General features: G+C 49.1%; 1 protein-coding gene across 1 annotated transcript; it reads right to left on the minus strand.

Annotated features, from left to right (window-relative positions):
• Window positions 1-6,583: 6,583 nt before the first annotated feature.
• LOC136539476 (uncharacterized) lies at window positions 6,584-11,262 on the minus strand. The gene is made up of 3 exons (XM_066531439.1): window positions 10,305-11,262; window positions 8,565-8,748; window positions 6,584-7,553 (listed from the first exon to the last, which is right to left on the minus strand). Exons 1-3 carry the CDS (start codon window positions 10,806-10,808, stop codon window positions 6,901-6,903), a joined length of 1,341 nt encoding a protein of 446 aa, XP_066387536.1. The 5' UTR covers window positions 10,809-11,262; the 3' UTR covers window positions 6,584-6,900.
• Between the last annotated feature and the right edge of the window lie 11,209 nt (window positions 11,263-22,471).

Below are 22,471 nucleotides of genomic sequence, written 5' to 3' on the forward strand. Positions count from 1 at the left end.
CATCATCAGAGCTGACTACTCTAGTTATACCTACACAGTCTACAGCAGCTCCAGTTGTTGATCTGACCCAGACCACTTTAGCGTCGCTTCCAGCTACAGAGGGTCAGACTACTCAGAGCTCTGGTTTAGATGATGATGGCACTCAGTTCTAGCTTGCTCCTCGTACCTCAACGCCCGACTCGTGCGCTGCAGCCCCACCGACCGACCCTTAGGTTTTGGTGCTTGACGCCAAAGGGGGAGAGGGATCGAGTATGTTAGTCTTAGGGGGAGCGACATATCTAGGGGGAGCTTAGTTTATCTACTAGATTATCTATTACATTTGGAGTTTTATGTGTGATACACTATTATGCATTCATGTGTTTACTTTTATGCATCAAACTATATTTATGTGATAGTGATATCTACGTGATCGTGATATATGACATGTGTGCTCTCTACTTTGGATTATTTATATGTCATATCACTTGTGCTATGCTCATTTGCTTTGCTTCCGCGTTTTACTCCGATGCAAATGAGCTTTACTACTTGTACTCATGCTTATTTTCATATCTTTTGAGTACATCATGTTGGCTTGGGTCATATAAGCTTGCCTAACTCTTTTGTTCTTATTGTCAAAAGCTTATATGAACCAAGCATGTTAAAAACCTCAACTCTTTCACATACTCGAGTTAGTATTGTCATCAATCACCAAAAAGGGGGAGATTGAAAGCATCTAGGCCCCTAGATGGGTTTTGGTGATTACTGACAATACATGATTACTATGACTAACGTGTGTTTTGCAGAGGCAATTAAGTTAGGTCATGGTAATGGAGATCGATTGGGCTATGATGGTGGTCATGCCCCTATGATGGAAATCGTTTTGGTTTTCAAAGGATCGACGACAAGGTTAAGGATGGACTAGTTCTAAGTGTCGTTTGGTGTTGAAGAGACACTTAGAGTAGTTTGGGACTTTGTTTTTCCTTTGGCCATACTATTAAGGGGGGTATGGATGGGTAGCTTGACCTATGTGAGTCTAGTGGGTTAGGTGTGGTGCACACTTGCTAAACCTAGCACTAGGTAGCTCCTAAAAAGCCCTTAGATCCATTGGAGCAAACTTCATTCACGTACGTTCGAAAGTTGAAAGTGAATAGAGGGTCAAATACTGACCGAATGCTGGCTTCGGTGTGATCGGACGCTGGCGCAGAGTCCGGTCAATTCATTTGATTAAGGTGAAGTCATCTAGAAGTGACTGGACGCTGAGGGACAGCGTCCGGTCGACTCCAGTAAGGTTCTAGAGAGAGAAAATCATGACCGGACGCTGTCCAGCGTCCGGTCACTATTTGATCTCTGGAATTTGGGGTGAACTGCCCGGCGCGTCCGATCAACATGACCAGAGCGTCTGGTCACCCCGCAGAGGCACATAACGGTTTGTTTTTCAGCCCATGTTATAAATACTTCCTCCATTCATGTGTAGGGGTACTTTTACTCATTTCAACAGCTGAGAAACACCTTTGAGAGTGCCAAGAAGAGCAAGGTCCTAGTGAGGTGATTGAGATTTGAGAATCCCAAAGAGAGCCCTCATTAGTGAGATCAAGAGTAGCAAGGTGTGCATCCACCCTTCTCATTAGGCTTGTTGTGGTTAAGTGAGAGTTTGTGCTTGTTTCTCTTGGTGATCGCCATCACCTAGATGGCTTGGTGGTGATTGGGAGCTTGGTGATCATCCGATGGAGCTTGTGGATGACCCAACTCAAGTTGTGAGCGGTTGTGGGTGATTCACCGCGATAGAGTATCAAAGAATCAACCCGTAGAGAGCACTTGATCCTTGCGCAGATCAAGGGGGAGCTACACCCTTGCGTGGGTGCTCCAGCGAGGACTAGTGGGGAGTGGCGACTCTCTGATACCTCGACAAAACATCACCGCGTTCCTCCTTCTATCTTTACTTTGAGCATTTACTTTGAGCAATTCAATACTTGTCTTTACATTTATAAAATTGCCATTCTAGAGTAGGATTGGAACTTAGGTTTCAAGACTTTTTGTGCGATAGAACATTAGAAACACTTTCTAGGCACAAGGGGTTAATTGGGCTAACCGTTGGATTTAATTATTGCAAAGAAATTTAGAATTAGCCCAATTCACCCCCTCCCCTCTTGGGCATCTTGATCCTTTCACGGTCCACGCACGCGAGGAGGCCCGCGGTGAGGAAGCCTGCGCATGCTGGCACATTAACGAAAACGCTCCTGGACTATGAGCAAAACAACCCGCAGTCCATGTTACTATTTCTATAGTCAGCGACTTTGTAATGAAACCCTCGGATCTTCTCCTCTTTATAACGGCAAGGCCCTCGACCATCCCCGCGCGTGTCGGTGTGGCGAGCGGTGGCACTGGCGCTCATGCCAGCCACACTAGATCCACGCTGACCTATCTATGAGACCGACGCTCACCTAGGGTTCGACGCGAGATGATGGGCGGTGGTTACATGAGCCAGGATGCCATAGAAGGACCTCTCCACGATGGCGGCACCCTGCGGCAATGGCGACGATGTTCAGGTGAGCCATAGCAACAACAAGGCGGTAGGGGTAACGGGTGAGTAATGACAACTCACCAGTGACCCTACTGAGAAGTCGGCTCGGTCACAGATGACCCGAGCGAGGCTAACCATGTGCGTGCAGCGAGGTGAACGGCGGACTGCAAAGGCAAGGCCACATCAGCGGCGAGGAGGCGGCACTAGAGCTATGACTAGCGTGCGCACGTCAAAGAGGGAGCCAAGGCGAGCTAGTGGTGCAGAGGAATTGCCGTGGGTGAAGTGGTGGAGGCTGGCCACGACGCGGGCGGTGACGGGCCTTAACGGCACGGAGGCGAGCAAAGCTCCAAAATTGGAGCTTGGCGTGACGCAAGTCAAGGCAGGGTGGGGTCAGCTGGAGAGGAGACATGAGAGCGGAGATGTGAGCACGAGAAATTGATGAGAGGTGCTCGCTCTCTGGCTCACTGTGACGTGACCCGACGGCGGTGAAAAACAGAGGGAGAGAGAGATGGGCGCGACAGTGGGTTTGGCTCGTCCACGCCTTGGCAGGACACGGCCGACCGGACTTAAGACGGCGTCTGCACACCCGCTACACGACAATGCGACCAAACCACGTGCGTGCGCGCCGAGGCAGGTGGGGCGCAGCAGGCGCGGCCGCAGCGCCATTAAGGCGGGACGACGGCATGAGGCAGCCCATGTGCGAACTAGGACAAGGCAAGCAGCAACAGCACAACGTTGTAGTGACGTCAGTAGCGGCAGCATCGCGACGCGAGGCGGGTTGGTAGTGCGGACGCGATGGCGAGTTGATGGCACCAGAAGCGGATCCATCGCTGCGCGTGTGGGGCAGTCGGCAGCAGCGGCGGTGGCTCCACACGGTAGGGCCAGCGGTAGCCGAGACCTGGCCAGGCCAGAGATGGCCATGGCCGACCACGCGTAGCAGTGCGCACATGCACACGTGTGACCAACGCGGCGACGCCGAGCGCCCGAGTGCGGTGGTCGCGGCCACGCGGCCAACCAGCCCGAAACCGTGACACGCACAAATTTTAAAGCGTTCAACACGACCAAACGGTTGCTCCTAAACCTAAACCATCTTCACCATGCTCAAGATGGTACATGAGACTACCAAATCGAGCAATAACACTACACCACTCCTGAACTCAATCTCTCATAATAAATTGCTAAATATAGCAGTGTCTAACTGTTGGCAGACTTGAAAATTCCTAAATTTTTTTAGTTGAATTTGATTTCCGTTTCTAGACTGTTAGAAATACCAGCTAGTAACATTATTTTTCGACCACAAGTATTTCACTGTCATCTACAAAGTTTGTACTTCAAACTTTATTAAGGTGACCCATATATGTTCTATAGCATTTTTGCTTAATAAAAATTAGTTTTCAACCTTAAGTGATATAACATGACTATCGAATCAACTTTCGTTTTGCAATTTTAGTTGATCGTTTCGAGTTATAGAAATTGATCTACACACTTTATCACATGCATTAACACATAAACATGATGCTCATGACATGTTTTAGTAAATGATTTACGGTATAACACCGAGGGTGTTACACGTTTGGGCGTAATCGTCGTCATGGTCTTGTGCCCACGTCGCGGCATGGTGTGGCATGGTGCTACTGTGCCAGTTGTCGTGGCATGCACTGTAGGCACGGTGGTGTTTCACTAGCCGTTTCTGCGTGACGTGGTCTTACCAAGGCCTTCGGTATCGCCTCCTGATCTCCCGGGGGCGTCGTACAAGAGTTGGTAGCCACCCTCAAGTCGTTGGTCGACTTGCTTCTTGTGGAGCCAGTGGCCACGATCCCGTGTTCCAGGGTCGTGGCCTTTGTTTGGAGTAGATGGCCTCAAAAGTCAAGGACGCCGTCGTGGCTTTCATCCCATAGTGGGTGAAGTCGTACATCCGTCTTGTCAAACCGTATTTGGACGGTGGGCTACCGTACTAGCCACCACCACTCAGCGGTGTTGTCTTGTCTACGCTGCGTGTGCAGGGATGGTGCCTGACCGGGCTGAGGGGACAACTGTCCCCTCGGTCCTTACTAGGTTAGTGCGGTGTGCCTGCTCCTGTCAGAGCAGGTGTGCTTGGCATGGCTCGATCTCTCCCTGTTCCTCCCAGAGGTTGGGGCGGGGGAGAGGTCATGTGGAGTTGCACAGCACGCGGTGAAGGCTAGGGGAAGAGGTCGTGGCTGACCCCTGCCTTGGCATTTGGCCCAGGTCCGCGTAGCTTAGCTGGGCCTCGATCGTTTGGGCTTATACTAGCTGATGTACCATGGGCCGCCCGAGCGGATAACAAATCGGTGTCTTAAGACACCTGGGGTATTATAACCCTGACAATATGATTCTCTCTTAATGGTTTCAATTTTGCGGTTTTATTGTTTTGATTTGTCGGATATATACTTCGGTGTTATCATGCGTCGTTTCTCCATTTGATCACATGAAACATGTTACCGATTGTATGGTTTCTTCTCTAATCTCTCTCCTATCTTTGTCCTACGAAGTACTTTGTAGAATATTTATCTGTTTATCATTATTCTATAACTGAATCCAGATAAAATGAACTAATTGTTAGGAATCAGATCAACGGAATCTGTTTTTACCAATCCCAATCCAAAAATGAGACACGAGGAGATAGAGATGCCTAGATAGATTACTTTGTTAGGTTGATCTCCACCAAGTTGGCCTAACGGCTAATTTGGGCCTTTGATCCACGCCCTGATCAGGGGCGCCCAACCCAATCATGGTTGGTGGGCCCCCGTCGCGCAGCGCTATAAAGAGGAAGGTGGGGGTCGGGACACTGGGTACAAGGTTCACCCCAGCCGCCAACTCCCAACCGACATCCTAACCCTAGTCCGATCGAGAGGGCAGCGCTGACAACGACGGGAAGCGCCACTGCCAGTGCCACCGCCCTCACCACTAGATCAACGCCGCCAAGACGAGCACCTCAGTACTTTCACCGGAGTCACTCACCCCGGGGTTGACCTTGCCGCCGACTCTAGCCCCTTCTACCACTCTTCTCCTCTCTTTTCTCTCTCTAGTTCATGTACTAGGATAATCTGCTTGTTTATGCCATGATTAGTGAAGTTTCCACCCGCTAGATCTGCTCCTAATGATCCTATATTTAACATACTTATGATGTATCTTCTAAAAGTCTATACAAGTGATATCGTATTATTTGTAGTGTAACTTTTTATATCTCCTAAAACATTACCAATGTCTTTACAAGTGAATAGGAGAGAGTGGATAGATCTATATAGGGAGAAAAGGTGTGCTCTTAGGTATTAAAACTTTTAGGTATTGTGAATAGGACCAGAGCATCTTGACCAGATCTCTTATATTGCATCTTATATATGTTGTTTTATAAAAAAAGGTACTTTAAAATCAATTTACTGCTACAGCAAATTGTCACTTATATTTAGAAATAGGGGGAAGGCCGGGGCTCTCTTTTTAATTTAGGTCCCTTTTGGAAACTCAAATCCTCTTTGGAATCTCTAACTTTTTTCAGGAAGGAAAATATATGGGGATATTATTTGAATAACTCATTTAGTTATTCATGGAGGGTTTTTTATTCCTAGGTGTGCTTTCCCCTTACCTCCAAATTAGTAGGCCTCAGAGGGGAGATGCTTTTTTTAAGATCTCTCTTAAATATTATACAGATGACATATGAGATTGTTGTAACACCTGTATCTCTCAAAATACTATTTTTCGCTATAAGAGATTGGATAGAATATCTGCTGGAGATGCTCCAAGTAATTCGGTTGGAGCATCCTTAATCTCTCATATTGCAGTTCTTTTATAATTTGCTGGACCAGTCTTCCCCGAATACAGTGGTGGCAGATATAGACGAATCTCAGGAAAATCGATGCGGCATGGCCGGGGGTGACGACGACTAGCAGATGAGAGACGGACTGCGGCAAGACTCCGGTAGCTGCCTATTTAATTTAAACACTTCCATCTCAAGGGTAGCAGTAGCCGATTTAGTAATGTTATATCTTTGAGTTCTTGATGATGGTCGCTCCCTTACCTAGAATGTTAGCCTCAGTTATCAATAGGGTCTGATTGGCACGCCTTTTTCTCAAGTGTTCTTAGAGAAGATGGACCATTTGAGAAGGAGCCACTTATTACAACTCTGGTTACACTAGAAAACGACTCTTTCTCCTAAAGTGTTTGGTATGGTCTATCTGTAGAAGCTGCTGCAGCAGCAATGCCGAAGAGATTCTGAGTTAGGTTGGTACCGCTCCGGCGCTCCCGGCATTGCTCACTTCCTCCGATATGAAGGTCTTCTGACGCGCCCATGCAATCTGCCAAGCTAGTTCTACGCATAATTTGCGACATGTTCGATTTCCTTCCACGTTACTTACATCAACAAGCTAAGTTCACATCTGAAGAAGCTACACAAATAAACACCGCACCACCTCGCCCACCAGTTGATCCACCAGCATCCCCGCCACCACAGCGCCGACCTCCCGCTCCTCCTCGCCGACTTGCATCCACCCCCGGCCCCGCTCCATCTCCGCCACGATGGCCGCCCCGCCGCTGAGCACGTCCGCCAAGCCCCATCGCTCGGTTCCCGTGGCCTCCAACCAGCCCCTGGCCGCTGCGGCCACAGCAGCCTCGCCGTCTACCACCCGCTCAGCCTTCCGTCGCAGCACACCGCCGGCCGCCAGCCCAGGGAGAGGGAGCTCGGACTCGGCGTCGTGCGCTTCCGAGCGCCGGCGTTTCATCTCCACGAAGAAGTCGCGCAGAAGCCGTTCGGACACGTCGTCCAAGCCGCCCGAGACCGTGCCCATGAGCAGCGAAGTAAGGTCGTCCTCGTCTGGCACGTCATGGACGCCGCCGGCACCGCGGTGGACGCTGCCTGCGCACTTCGGCGTTGACGCGTCTTCCGTACGGCACTGGATCATCTGCTGCGCCTGCGCTGAGTCTGCGGCGGCGGGGCCGTCGGCGTCGGGGTCTGACGTGGTGGCGGCGAGGCGCGCCTCGAGATCTAGGGGGCCCAGCTCGTCGTGGCTCCCGAACCGTCGGATCTTGTGCGTCTTTCTCCCTGTTGCACGACAAAGGAAAGCATTTTTAAGCATACGTGGATGATTGCAATGGTTAGTCACATGATGGTCAAACTAGACGACACGGACACGAACACGCAGGCCTCTTGCCTTTTCTGATCGTCACTGGTGATGTGGGTCCAGCAGGATCTCCCTATCGTGTCTGTTAGCATTTGGCACAGGCTTTGTGATGTCCCATGTCCGTCCGTATCCTGTCCGGGCAAAAGACAGGAACAGAGTAGCTAGAGCCCGGCACTGCCCGACGAACACACGAACACTCCGTACTAGACCTCTTCTTTAAGATTAGTACTCCGTACACAGCACTATGACCCCCAATAATTCGTGTTTGTCCCACTACGCACGTAACGGTACTGTATATATTACCGCATTTGAGCGTATAAACCGGACGACATTTCTGAAGGCACGGTCAACTGCTCAGTGCCTGTGTGCCTCTGCTCTACCTGGTGCATTTTTCCGAACCGTCGCGACGCCACTGCGCATGACCTCAACCTGTTCCGTGGATCAGGACCCGATCGGGTACGCTAGCGGCAAGCCAAGATGTCCTGAACCTGAGATTCGTAATTTCTTGTGCTCTTGCTGCCAAGGTTTTCATTATCGGAAAGAAAAATTTATCGGAGGTCATGGATGAATAGGATAAGCAAGATATATCAGAAAATATCGGACCAAATTCAAAAAAAATTCAAATTGTTTTGAAAAAAATCCATAGAATTTGATTTGAAACTATTCCTAAGTTATTAAACATCACTTGTTCACAGATAAAAACAAGAATAAAACATTATAGTGTGGGATTGTCGCACGGCTGAATTTGGGTTGTCTGGGTGGAAGCAGAAAAGAAGAGAAAAATTTGACCGATGTCAAATTTTATCGGACCCTGTGGATAGAAAGAAAATTTCGGAAATTTCCGGAAATTTCGGCCGATAAAAAAATCCTTGCTTGCTGCGACCATTTTTGTTTACTATGTGTATATATGCTCAGAGATGATGATGACTTACTCTGGAGACGTGCGAGGCTGAAAGAAGGGGTGCACGCGACGGCGGCGTCCCTCAACTCGTCGTCGTCGTCGTCGTCGAAGGGGAAGTCCATGACGGCCACGGGGCTGAGCTGCTCCTTGTCGTCCGCCTCCGACCCCAACGAGCTGGACCCCTCCTTGGACGACACCCTCTTCATCGCCACCGCCTGCATTATTGCACGGCAGGCAACATTAGCAACCGCCTGATCGATAACTTAGAAGCAAGCAGCAACAACTCCTTGTAAACAATTCTGCACGGCAACAGCGACGCAAGGCCGCCAAGCCGCGGTACGTACGGAACGAGCAGGAAAGCGGAGGCGGGGACGCCACCACGCGCGCGCGGCGAGGCTTGCAGCCGCGCGGGCGTGGTGGTGCCGTGGACTGAACTTTTCGTAGAAGACAAAGGAGCACAGACAGCAGAACGTGCGGCGCTGGATTGGGGGATCCAGTCATCAAAACGAGCTTTCGTTTGACCAACTAGCCGTAACCGGCGTGGCTAATCCATCAGTTCAGGCCATCAACCCACAATGTGGGCATCATCGCCTTCGACGACTCTGCACATGCGATGCTTGCAGTTGCAGTGCAGACAAAGATACAACACGGCAGTGGTACGCCGTGGCCCGTGGGGCTCTGGAGGTTGGTTTCGTAGGCCGTACGTACTAAGCGTGTGTATGCCATGGCAATATGGCATCGCTACTCGCGCGGGCAGCTGCGCTGCGTGGCAAATTGACACTGTGCTCAGCCGAACCCAAGGAGCGGCCTTTTTACCGGGCTGGCTCGCTTGCTACTACATTTATGCCGGCAGCTACTTTTTCCGTCTGGTCCACAGCCGGCCCACGCCGCGGGGGCAGGAGCAGGACGCTGGGGCGGTCGCCCGGGCAGCATCGGCGTGCAGTTGAACACTGAACAGGGCGGTTTGGGTGGGTGGCCGGACAGTGAGCGCTAGGCAGTTTGCAGCGGTGGGTGGATGGACCAGCGATTAGATCCTTCATTTTTCACTGCACCGACCGCCTATTCCGGACAGGGCCAGAGAGACAACTAGTACCGCGTACTTAAAAAGCTGTCTCGAGAAGATGGCTCTCGATCGCACCAACTTAATCCTACTATTACAAATTGCAAGGCACAGTTCTCACCGAAGCACAGGTCAGCAAGGCACCGTCCAGGACTAGCTGTTTTGGTCGGATCTTTAGCTCGTTCCAGGTCCATGACAGATGCAGGAGACACTGCAGCCCCTCCATCGACCGATCACCACGACGGGTGCTTGCGGTTGCGGCTGAGTAACACTGGCAATGCCGTCATGAACCCCACGCACGCATATTACTCTTCAACAGCGGACAGCTAGTAGCACATGCTCGCCGTGCGTCAATGCCGCAGCTGATGATGGGGTTCCCTTGGATGCTTCGAGCGTGTAGACAGGTAGGCACAGGCGATCCATCGAGAAGATCCGCAGCAATGATCGAGCAGACCGCGTTCGATTGGCTAGCTTGTGCATTTGCTTGTGGAATCAATGTGTGGGGCTTGGCTTCCGTGATCGTTTCATGGCTCTAAATCCACTTGCATACGAGAGCATACACGACATAAAGTATTATAGTAGTAGTGGCTAGCTTAGGTGTGTAACGAACGAGACGCCCTAACTATTATTGGAGCATAATGCGTGGCAATAGTGATGTGTAATTGAGCCATCAATTCGAGAGCAAACGGTGATCAATAATGATTATATTACCTCGTGCTCGTCTCCGGCGCCGGCGGCCTGCGAAGGAGGATGGTGCACGCTGTCCTCGGTCGCCGACGACAGGTCCGAGTCGGACTCGGACCGCAACCTCCTCCTCCTCGTCCTCCCGGACGAGTAGTTGTCGCTGGACTCCGAGGACGACGTCTCCAGCTCCAGCTCCTCGGAGCTACTAGAGCCGCCGCAGCCGGCGGACGCAGCCGTCGCTGCCGCCGACGCGGTGTCCTCGCCCTCCTCGTCGCGGCGTCTACTCCAGAAGCCGCCCCGCCTGCTGAGCCGGCGCGAGAGGCTCCTGGAGAGGTGGGACAGCTTGCTCGGCCGGTGGCGCCGCAGGGTGAGGGAGGGCGACGACTCGAGGAGGTGCCGCATTGGCGCCGACGCCGACTCGCCCAGGCGGCGCGGGTAGCAGCGGAACCCCGCGGCGCTGCACGAGTCGCAGTCCAGCTCCAGGAGGTCCTTGAGCCTCAGCGGCGGCGGTATCCCACCCGCGCCAGCCATCGCCACGCCCGTGTGTGTGTGTGTGTGTGTGTGTGTGTGTGTGTGTGTGTGTGTGTGTGTGTGTGTGTCGATCGCCGGGCACTGCACGCGTGCCGCCGCTTCCTTGGTCCCTGATGATCTATGGGAAGTTGGAACTGAGCACTCAGCTAAAGGTCGGTCGCCACGCGTGCGTGTGTGTGAACAGTTCTAGCTAGGCACTGATCAGCGCTCGAGCGGACGGCAGGGAAGCGCGCTCGGCCGTCGCGCGGGTGCTGCTGGGCAGCTTCCGCGGCGTGGCTGCCCGTGCCCGTGCGCGCGCGCATAAACAAACGCGCGAGTTGAAGCTTGTCTTGATGCGGGAGCAGGTGCTCGCTCCGGGCTGCGGCTTGCGCGTGTGGGAGACGGAGGCGAGAGGACGGGTCAGCGCTCAGCGAGGATCAGCTAGCGGCCACAGGGGACACGGCGTGGCGCCGCGCGCCGTGGGTGGGTGTGAGAGTGAGGGAGCATTCGCGTGCGGCCGCGGGTTAAATATGCCAAACGCACGGGGGATCGCGACGAGACGGCTAGTGTTCTCCGTGGTTCTTCGTTTGCCACGCCGCGACACGGGCAATGTTGCTCCTGCCAATCCCTGCTAGCTACTCGTGTGCCATGTTATCTGTTTCATTCACACCCCCTCCCGGGTGGCAACTGGCAATATGGTTATGTGCCTAACTGCGTACTACATGAACTGATGAGGCTTGGACCAGGCAGGCACTGCTGCACGATCGCGGTGGCTGCCTTGTATTCGACGAAACTGGACGCTGCCGGGTCGTCAGTGGTAGACTGGTAGTAGTAACGCGCCGATGCGTGCGACAACAAACAGCTCGCCGCCCTCGGTAGTTGCTACTTGCTTGGCCCTAGTTAACACGCATCCTAGCTAAGGCCTTGTCAGGACCGGCTCTAAGCGCTGCGGCACTGTTGGGCGTCCAGCAACAGGGACGGCAAGTGGCTGAGTCGGCATATATTCAGTTAGTTATGGTAGTTAGACTCTTGGCTTCTTAATGTACTTTAGCGTTAGGCGTTGGACCATTACGGCGGTTGTAGCGTGCGTATCCAGCTGTGTTCGGCGCGGGTATATAAGCTCGTGTAATCGATTGGCAAAAAGGGAATAGAACATGAACTCTGTCTTCCAATTGCTTGCTTCTGAATCATTCCGTTCGTCTGACCCCAATCCCCTGTTCTTGCTGCAACCCAGCCTAAATTCCGATTTCGTCTAGTTATCTGTTGCAATCCTCGTCGGGTTGTAACAATTGGTATCAAAGCTGCTGTAATCGATTCACCTTGATCGTGTTTTGTAATTCCCGTCGGCAGGTTACACTGTTCGTCATCTCAATGATTCAGTAGCGCGTATCCTTAAGTCCGAGCCGAGGTCGAACAGGTCAGTGATCGAGCACACGGTTGCGACGCCGTGGGCGCTGATCTTCCGCAAGTCTGGCACCGAAACGTGGTCCGAACAAGTTCCAGCAAGATATGGCGAAATCGCTTGAAGAACTATCGACCTAGTTCGAGGTGACGATGAAGCAGTTCATGGGATTTCAGAATATGATGCAGAACTCTCTGGATTCGCTCAACGCCATGGGTGCGTGACAAGTTTCTGCGGACAAGGCGTTCGCTGATTTGCGTGAGCGGGCTGACGGTGCGACTACATCCTTGGTCGACGTCTCGAAGTGGGTTGATCTCGCCGCGTCGTGCATGGATTCCTTGGAGACGCGGTTGACGATGGCTCTCGCGGCCGCTTTGATTCAGCATGGTACATGCATCATGGACCTCAACCTAGCTCCGGGTTCGTCCTCAAGCTCTCCAGCTAAGGACGGGGAGCAGCCAATGGGGCCCGGCGAACACTGCGACGGTGTCCTAGGACCCCGGCCACAGGACATCAACAAGGGTATGTTCCCATGTCTAAATCCTCCCCTTGTCATTTCGCATGATGATGTTATTCCTGCCGGTTGTCGTTCGCCACCATTTCCTAAAATGGAATTTCCAAAGTTTGATGGCGATTCTCCTCGGTTTTGGCGTGACCAATGCGAGGTTTTCTTCGAGGTTTATGCAGTGCACCCATCTCTGAAGACTAGATTTGCAACGCTCAACTTCAAAGGGGTGGCAGCAACGTGGTTGCAGACGGTGCAATGAAAGGGGCGGATTACTGAATGGAGTCATCTGTGTGAATTGGTGATGGAGAAGTTCGATAAGAATCGGTATCAAATTTTGCTGAAGAAGTTTGAGTCTCTCAAGCAGAAGGATTCGGTTGTGAAATATCAGACTGCCTTTGAAGAAATTGCCCAGGGATTGTTGTTGTACAATAGTGGGTATGATGATACTTATTACGTGACCTGATTTCTTGCTGGCTTGAAGGAGAAAATTCGATCTGTGATAGCTTTGCATCGACCGAGAGATGTTAATACTGCTAGTGCATTGGCACTCGTTCAGGAAGAAGAACTCGCTCAGTGCAAACCTCGTGCAGCAGTAAAAGAGTTCGGCAAGGGTGCTTGGAAACCTGGGGTAGAGAAGACCAAGACTAGTGAAGTTGACAAAGGCAAGTACCTGAACCCAAGACCAGAGGCTGAGGACAAGCTATCTGCTCTGAAGGAGTTTAGGAAGAAAAATGGGTTGTGTTTCAAGTGTGGCAACAAATGGGCCCCAGGTCATAAGTGCCCTTAGCAGGTACCTTTGCAGTTATAGATGAGATTCTCGATGCACTGGAGACAGAAAGGTGACCCACCAGAGGATGAGCCAGTGGAGGCGGTGGAAGAAACTGTGTTAGCAGTGGGGAATTCAGATACTGCTACTGTCAAACACAAGACACTGAAATTATGTGGAACTATTGTCAAAGTGGATGTGTTGATTCTTGTGGATTGTGGCAGTGTGGGCACATTCATCAGCACTCAGTTGGCAGAAAGGTTGCAAGTGCCTCTCAGTGAGTGTTCTCCTACTCATTATATGGCGGCTGATGGAAACCCAATGATATGCTCTCATCAGGTAAAAAATTGCAATGGAATGTTCAGGGTCATTCCTTCATTTCCACTGTGGGGGTGCTTCCACTAAAATGTTTTGACATGATCCTTGGGGAGGATTGGCTTGAGTCTTGTAGCCCTATGTGGATCCACTAGGCAAACAAAATCATGAAATTCACTTATCAGGGTAAAAGGATAACTCTGCAAGGTCAATAGCAAGGTGTCAATCACTATTTACCTATTTCTGTGGCAAGTTTGTATGGGTTGGTCCACCAACAGAATTTCACCTGCTGTGTTCAGATGAAGATTATTGAGGATAATCAGAACTCAGGACAAAGGGAAAATGAGTTGCATGTTTGTAACTGATGATGTAGATGTTCCCCAGGATCTGAAGGATATGCTGGTTATATACTCTGAACTGTTTCAGGCTCCATCTGTTTTGCCTCCCAGAAGGCAGTATGATCATCAGATTTAGCTATTGCCTAGAGCCACACTAGTGAACATTAGACCCTATGAGTATTCTCCAGCAAAATCTCCATTTGAAGTCCTTTATGGTTATCCTCCAAAGCATTTTGGGATTAGCAGTGAATCTACTTTTCATTCAACTGATCTAGAGCAGTGGTTGACTGAAAGAAATCTGCTTAATGACTACATTCAGCATCACTTACATCGTGCTCGGCAGTGAATGAAGTGTCAGGCTGACAAGAACAGAAGTGAGAGGGAGCTCCAGGAAGGGGATATGGTCTATCTGAAACTTCAGCTCTATGTCTAGTCTTCAGTAGCCCCTTGGAGCAATATGAAATTATGCTACAAATTCTATGGGCCCTTCAAAATTCTTCAGAAGGTGGGAGCAGTGGCATATAAATTGGAATTGCCAGTAGGGTCCAAAATTCATTCAGTAGTGCATGTGTCTCGGCTCAAAAAGCATGTGTCACCATCTGAGCTGGTTGAAGAAGACATTATTCAAGTGTCTACTGACCCTAAAGAAGCTGTACAACCTATTCAGTTTATTGCAACTCGAATGGTGAGAAAAAGGACTTCGATGATTGCTCATATTCAAGTGCGTTGCAGTTTGTTACCATCGTCTATGTTGACTTGGGAAGAGGAGAATGATCTGAAACGTTGATACCCTAGAAGCCTAGTTTGGGGTCAAACTAATTTTAAAGGAGGAGGCAATGTCAGGACCCACTCTAAGCTCCGCGGCACTGTTGGGCATCCGGCAACAGGGACGGCAAGTGGCTGAGTCGTCTTATATTCAGTTAGTTGTGGTGGTTACACTCTTGGCTTCTTAATGGGCTTTAGCGTTAGGCGTTGGGGCATTACGGCGGTTGTAGTGTGCGTATCCAGCTATGTCCAGGCGGGTATATAAGGCCGTGTAATCGATTGGCAAATGGGGAATATAACCTGAACTCTGAACATCTGCCTTCCAATTGCTTATTTCTGAATCCAAGTTTGTCTGACCCCAATCTCCTGTTCTTGCTGCAACCCGACCTAAATTTTGATTCCGTCTAGTTATCCGTTACGATCCTCGTCGGGTTGTAACAGGCCTAAGCCAATGCATACTAAACTGCGTAGCTTCCGCATGACCATCGGTTTGATGAGGATTCACGAAAACATCTGCAGCAAAAGCAAGTGAAAATGTGAATGAGTGCTGGGGTCCAGTCCATGATTGCACCAAACCGTGCTGTGCACTGGTCACGTACGGGCAGTGTACTCCAGCAACCGATCGATGAAAAAGCCGGTCGCGTGTGTCCGGTCTGTTCTCGTTTGGTCTGCCCCGTGCCTATGTGGGACAGCTAGCACAGGACGTCGCGGTGACTCGCAACGACGCGCCACATTGACTCAATTTACTATTTCAAAAAAAAATTGACCCCGCTTAAACGTAGAGAAGCTGCGCATGGCGGTAACTAGTAGCAGGTAAAAAATGTTAAGATCGAGACCGACGGCTGTAACTGTAACCGTGTCCTATTCTAGCCAGCCTTGCACTCTGTCGATGCTGGTTTTTGTTTTACGATGGATGATGGCGAGGATTAGTTAGTTTTTTTACTCTAAATCACCATCGAACAACACGCACTGACCGCAGGAACCTTCGGCGCGGTTTCCACGGCCGCGCGCGAGCTCTGGACCTCTGGCTGGCGCTGTCACGAATGGATTCGATTCGCGACAGCCAGTTGATTTCAATTCACTCCTGTCGCCTAGGCCTGGCTACCGCAGCTACGGCCCGGCACTTTCATTTCTCTTATAATCCGTCTTTTTTAGCTTATTTTTTAAATAAAATAGTATTTTTTACTCACAACAAATCAGCCAGATCAATGTTTAGCTGACTGCCTCACGTACGGAGAATCTGAATCTGCGTGTTATTTTAGTCTCTAGATTCGAGCTCCAGCTGCCGCTTGTCCTCGGTGATTATGCTCCGTTTATTAACCCGGTCTTTCGACTTCGAACGCGCTCGATCTACTGTCCACCAGCCATTTTCAATTTCGAATGCGCGTGTGCAGGTGATGGATCGGCTCCAAGCCTCCAAGCTCAAACCGAACCGGCGGTAGCAGGGGACAGACGCAGATGCAGCGTGGCTGTGGCGTGCATGCACGGGCAACGGCAACAGCAACAGCGACGGCACCGGCATGGAACCAGAGGCGCTTTAAGGTCGCCACTACTGGCTGCCTCCTCTCTCCCGCGGTCTTGCTCTTGGACTATGATCACATCAAGATTGTGGTGTTTGTCTGACAGCACTGTGGGGTCGCCGTGTAGTAAGGATTTTTGCCTTCTTGAAGACCAGTTGCTCAGGAGAGGAGCTTGTACCCTATAGGCCTCTATCGAAGTTCCTCCTCTACGACTATGGGAGGGGAGCCCCGGTGATGGACTTTTTAACTGCAAACAACAAGCAGGCTACACCAACCATACTTATGACAAAGACAAATGAGTTAGAGCAAGTATAACAGCAGGTTGTAAGCCGACTAAATGCTGAGGTGGAGGAGAGAGGAGAGGAGAGAGAAGAAGCGGGTTGTAAGCTTACAGCCGGTTTGGGCACAAGAACCAAGAAAGTCTGTGAGAGAGACAAGTGGGCCATGTATTAACTGTAAAGAGCTAACTACTATATGAGTGGGCTGAGAGAAGACTGCAAGGAACCTTACAGCCAGCAAACCGGCTGTATTATTAGCCTTGCTCTATGCGATGACGTTGGACCACATACCCTATTCAGGGTAGTGCGAGTCCAAATAGCGTTCTAGTCATTCCTGCAAAACTAGAAGCTACTGCTCGTTCCAAGGGTGGAGAAGTATAGGTCTTGTTCTTACGCCGACGATGTCTGATTTATATTTCATTATTATATAGAAGAGGTGGATTGGGTAGTTTATATCGTAGAGAAATGTGCCTATCTTTCGATCAAATAGTAATCAGATTGTTAGAAAGAACTCATGGAAGTTTTGACTTAGGGGCCAACTGCCTATTAAGAACCTGGAGTGAACCGTATTGATTTGGCTTCGGATGACCATACTGCGAGAACAGCCAATTTTAAACTACAAATTAAAGGAGTTATTTTATTTTGTCTTTTATAATAGCCGATGTGGGCAATTTCGATGCAAACTTAGAGGTTACTGTGGAACATCTTTGATAATGATAGAGGTGGGGAATTTTAGATGCAAATTTATGAATTATTTAAAATTATCTTTCATAATTGTATATATGGGTAAAATTCAAATTTATAGAATTGTTTTGAATTATCTTTCATAATATAATACCAAATGTGAGTAGTTTAGACGCAAATTTAGAGGGTCAATTATGTATTTTTCACAATGCAGCACGCACACTCACCCCTATGAACATACGTACGCAAACCCTACTCTATGAGCACATCCGAAGAACTGAGCCGGCGGATCTCGAGATTCACAAAGTCACCACAGGACAACGTCGCCTACCACTGAAAGCATAGCGCCATTAAATCCTGGAATAAATCCAAGAAAATGCGAGCACATATGTCAAATCAAGGACTTGAACCCGGACCGATCTATGATCAGCTCACAGAGATAGATAGTTTTTAATAAAATAGAACACCATAGTACCAGATTTGAGTAGTTTAGATGCAAATTTAGCATGGCGCCATCCTAACCCCATCGACGGCACCGCGCCACACTGCACCGCTCAGTCCGCTATCCTCGATCGACTATAGATCAAACCACTACGTAAAAACGATTTTTAGCAACGGTTCGATTTTTTTGTAGGGGCGGCTGGTGATGGAGCCGCCCCTACAGTGGCGTGCTCGGGTGCCCAGACACCAGCCGCCCCTACAAATGGAACAGCAGGGGCGGCTGGTGTTACGAGTCGCCCCTACAAATGGGGTCTGATTTGTAGGGGCGGCTCAATCACCAGCCGCCCCTGGAAATGCTATTTGTAGGGGCGGCTGGTGATTGAGCCGCCCCTACAAATGCCCCCATATAAAACATATGCAGCACTTTCTTCCTCCTCGGGTCACTTACTCCAACCCATGAAAAAAAGTTGCGGAGGCCTTGGGCACCTCCCAAAAATTGTTCTACTAAGGAGAAATGTTTTGGTCTTAAATCCTTTGGTGGAGAGGTTGTAGAATGTAAGAAAATGCTATTCCATACTTTTTTTGAAGTTTTAATGGTTGGTTAGTGAGTAATTAGAGTTTTATTTTTCTCTCTCTTCTATGGTGCTTGAGCTACTTATGAAGCAAATTAGACCCAAGTTTTAAATGTACTAGGGTAATTAGGGAGGGGAACAAGATCATACCCTTATTTGGTCCATGTGTTCTTGATTTTAGTGAACAATTAGTTAGTTTTATGGATGTTTCATGTGCATGTGGATCTAGATCTAGGGTTTGGTTTTTTTATTAATTTTGTTTTTGTAAATTTATGTTTGATGAAATTGGACTAGGGTTTGTATGAAAGATATTGGGTAAAGTATAATTGTTGCTAATTGTTGTCTTTAAAATTGTTTATTGTAATCAATAATTATGTATTTTAATTATTTATGGATAAATGGGCCATTAATTAATTTTCCTTTACCATGTGTGTTTGTATGCTTCATGTAATTATATTAGATTTATATTCATATATATCTGAAGTATATACAATTATTCTCAAGTAATTATTAATTTGTTTCATTTTTATATATATCTGAATAAGTAGTCCTTTAATGTTTGTTTTGTTGTTGTTGTAAAAGATGGAGTACAGGAACTCTTGGATGTATGGTTCGTTAAGGTTCAAGGCAGGTTTCCGTGAAGAGGTGGATAAATTTATTGAAGCCGCAAGGAAGCATGCAACGACATTGAAAGAGAATAAGGATACAATTATTTGCCCATGTAAAGATTGCAAGAACCGTATGGCATGGACATATGTGACTATCATCAGATCACATTTGATTATGCGAGGATTTGTTGAGGACTACACAGTGTGGATTCATCATGGTGAAACGGTTATTGTTAACGACGAGGATGAGGAGGAATACGACGACAAAACCATAGAATCCCTGTCCCAATATTCAGCAGAGCTTGATGCACGAATGGATTTCGAGTTTGGCAATGAACAAGGTGGTGATGCTGGTGGTTGGGATGGTAACGACGAAGGTGGTGCCAATAATGATGGTGGAGCACGTGTCGGGGATGAAGATGATTTGGAGGACATGATTCGAGCCATTGGACCGGATATTTTACTAAATAGCCCGAAAGGTCTAGAAAATTTAGAAAGGGTGACAAAAGCATCGAAGGAGACTGTGTATGGTGTTGAAAATGGTTGTCCGATACATTGGACGTTGCTACGTTTTGTGCTTGAGCTGCTCATCCTGAAGGCTAAGTACGGCTGGTTAGACTATAGTTTCAATGATCTATTGCATCTCCTGTCATGGGTGCTGCCACAACCAAACCCAGTTCCCACCAACACATACCAAGCGAAGAAGGTCATAAGTCCATTGACAATGGGGGTTGAAAAAATCCATGCATGCCCAACCACTGTATACTTTTTCGTGGCGAAACGTTCAAGTCACTAGATAAATGTCACCGATGTGGGGCCAGCCGGTACAAGAACAATAACCTTTACGGTGGGGACGAAGCCTCCACGGGGAAAAAGAGGAATAAGAAGGGTACAAAAAAGGTGGTACAAGAATCTCAACCCCCAGAGGACACTCTATTAGGCAACGACGCAAAGCAGAGAAGAATTCCTGCCTTGGTAACGTGGTACCTGTCAGTGACCGACCGCTTGAGACGTATCTTCCTAAACCCTAAAGAAGCCGCACTCATGACATGGTGGGATGATGAGCGCAAGGTGGATGATGATAAGATTGCACACCTGGCTGATTGTAGTCAGTGGCAAAGGTTTGATGAGAAGCACAAAGAATTCAGCGATGACCCAAGGAATGTACGGTTTGGCTTGAGCACCGATGGAATGAATCCCTTCAATGAGAGGATGAGCGACGACAGCACATGGCCAGTGATCTTGACCATGTACAACATCCCAACATGGTTGTGTCAGAAGAGAAAGTACATTCTCCTCACTATTCTTATTTCTGGCCCTAAACAACCAGGCATTGATATAGACGTATTCCTCGAGCCTTTGATGCAAGAAATGGAGAGGCTGTGGAGGCATGGGGAGCAGATGTACGATGCGTTCTGAAAGGAGGACTTCATATGTAGAGCAATAATATTTGTTACTACCAATGATTACCTCGCGCTGTTTGCTTTGTCTGGTGTCGATGCGGGACCCATAAGGTTCCCCACGGAGAAGAGAGAAGAAAACCTAGTCCAAATAGGATTCTCTACATGTAATCCTACTAGGACTAGTTACACGTAATCCTACTAGGATCTCTACTTTGTAACCGACTAGGACTCCCGCCTCTCCTGGACTATATAAAGGAGGGCAGGGGTCCCTAGTTCGGCAGATAACCGACACATAACCAACAGAACTCACAACCACGACATATCTCGCAACACAACAAATAGCGCAGGGCGCAATATACTATCCACACCAGACTGGACGTAGGGCGCCGTGACTTTCCGGCATGCCGAACCAGTATAAATCGTTGTCTCCCTGTATTTACCATCGAGTTCCTGCAAATGCCGATACCCCTCCGAACAAATCACCGTCCCGGATACCCCGTGACGGGTTGCCGGTGGTAAAACATCGACAGCTGGCGCGCCAGGTAGGGGTTCTCGGCACTTTGCGTTCAAGAGCTCGGTGGACCTTAAGATCAAGGCATGCCGCGACTTTCGTCGGCTCCCGTTGACAACTCGCCGCAGCTCTAGTCGATCTTGTCAACAACTCGCCGTGTTCACACTCATCATCACCATCGTTCGAAGAAGAAAGTCGACCGGTCCTACTCCGATCAACACCAGATGCAGGGTTCTTGGCCTCAACGACCATAGATAGATGTGGCACCCGCACGGGAACCTGTCAAGGAACGCAAGCACTGTAAGGCTACGAACAGCAAGCTTGCAACACGCAGAAACAAGGATTTCCTGCAAAAGTCAACCAAGTCACCGTACAAACCAAAAGGGATTAGCAAGCGTCAATTATGGAAATAGTTTTTGAGCCACACTCGGATACGACCACCAAGAGTCCAAGACCGTATACAACTGCGTATACGTATATGTTTCAAATTGCTTTGAAGCCACGAGCAAGAGAAGGAAGGAAGCATGCAAGCAAGAAAGCACCACACGGCAAGCAAGTATTCTACCAAAGGAATTACATCATACGTCACCATCCATACGACATGCACATATACAACTCATCTTCACGCGGATTCAAGTCCAACCCAGAAACAAGTCCTACTCCTACTCGAACAAGCAACAGAAGTTCGTACAAGTCCAGAGCCAATTCTATCCAAGACAAGTACCGAATCAGTGCAGAACAGAGGAATATCAGGTTACGACGTCGTACCAAAAGAACTCGACTACATCAAGCGCGGAAGTAGTCCAAGCCTAAAGCGAGCGATCCGTCCGATGACTCTGATCCAGAAACAAATTGTACTGCTACAACTTCATATACGAATACATCACGGACATGCAAGAAGCTAACAAAGGAAGCAAGCAAGCAAAGCCAAAGGTGTTTGTGCATTGATTTATACATACGACATGCTCATACGAGAGAAGGTCAAGAAATACAAGCTACACGGTCAATAAAGAGAAGACCACCTACAGCAAGCCAACAAGTCACGAGCAAGCAACCAAATTCTGGGAACCCGGCAACACGTTCCGAGTTGTTTCGAGTACTCGACATGACAGTCACTCGTCTGGTTAAACTCATCAGCAAACAACTCGGACGAGCTGTCCGACGACTTCATCATGCTGTTCGACTACATCAAGCAAGTTGTCGACCCATGAGGGTAGCTAAAAGCTAACACCCGAAACAAAAAGCAAAATGGCTGAAAACATGCCTGAGCATCCCGGCCGAGAGCAAAATAGCTGAAAAGACGCTTGAGCCCGCCGATGAGGGTAGCTAAAAGCTAACACCTGAAACAAAAAGCAAAATGGCTGAAAACATGCCTGAGCATCCCGGCCGAGAGCAAAATAGCTGAAAAGACGCTTGAGCCCACCGATGAGGGTAGCTAAAAGCTAACACCCGAAACAAAAAAGCAAAATGGCTGAAAACATGCCTGAGCATCCCGGCCGAGAGCAAAATAGCTGAAAAGACGCTTGAGCCCGCCGATGAGGGTAGCTAAAAGCTAACACCCGAAACAAAAAGC

The sequence above is a fragment of the Miscanthus floridulus genome, chromosome 2 (assembly GCF_019320115.1).
Source record: "Miscanthus floridulus cultivar M001 chromosome 2, ASM1932011v1, whole genome shotgun sequence".
Taxonomy (NCBI): domain Eukaryota; kingdom Viridiplantae; phylum Streptophyta; class Magnoliopsida; order Poales; family Poaceae; genus Miscanthus; species Miscanthus floridulus.

What these genes read in the sequence shown, in the direction of transcription:
- LOC136539476 (XM_066531439.1), bottom strand. Translation starts at nt 10,808, where the DNA reads ATGGCTGGCGCGGGTGGGATACCGCCGCCGCTGAGGCTCAAGGACCTC. An exon ending in GCGCCGGAGACGAGCACGAG is followed by an intron (nt 8,749 to 10,304) that starts GTAATATAATCA and finishes GCAATAATGCAG; the next exon opens with GCGGTGGCGATGAAGAGGGT. An exon ending in CAGCCTCGCACGTCTCCAGA is followed by an intron (nt 7,554 to 8,564) that starts GTAAGTCATCAT and finishes GTCGTGCAACAG; the next exon opens with GGAGAAAGACGCACAAGATC.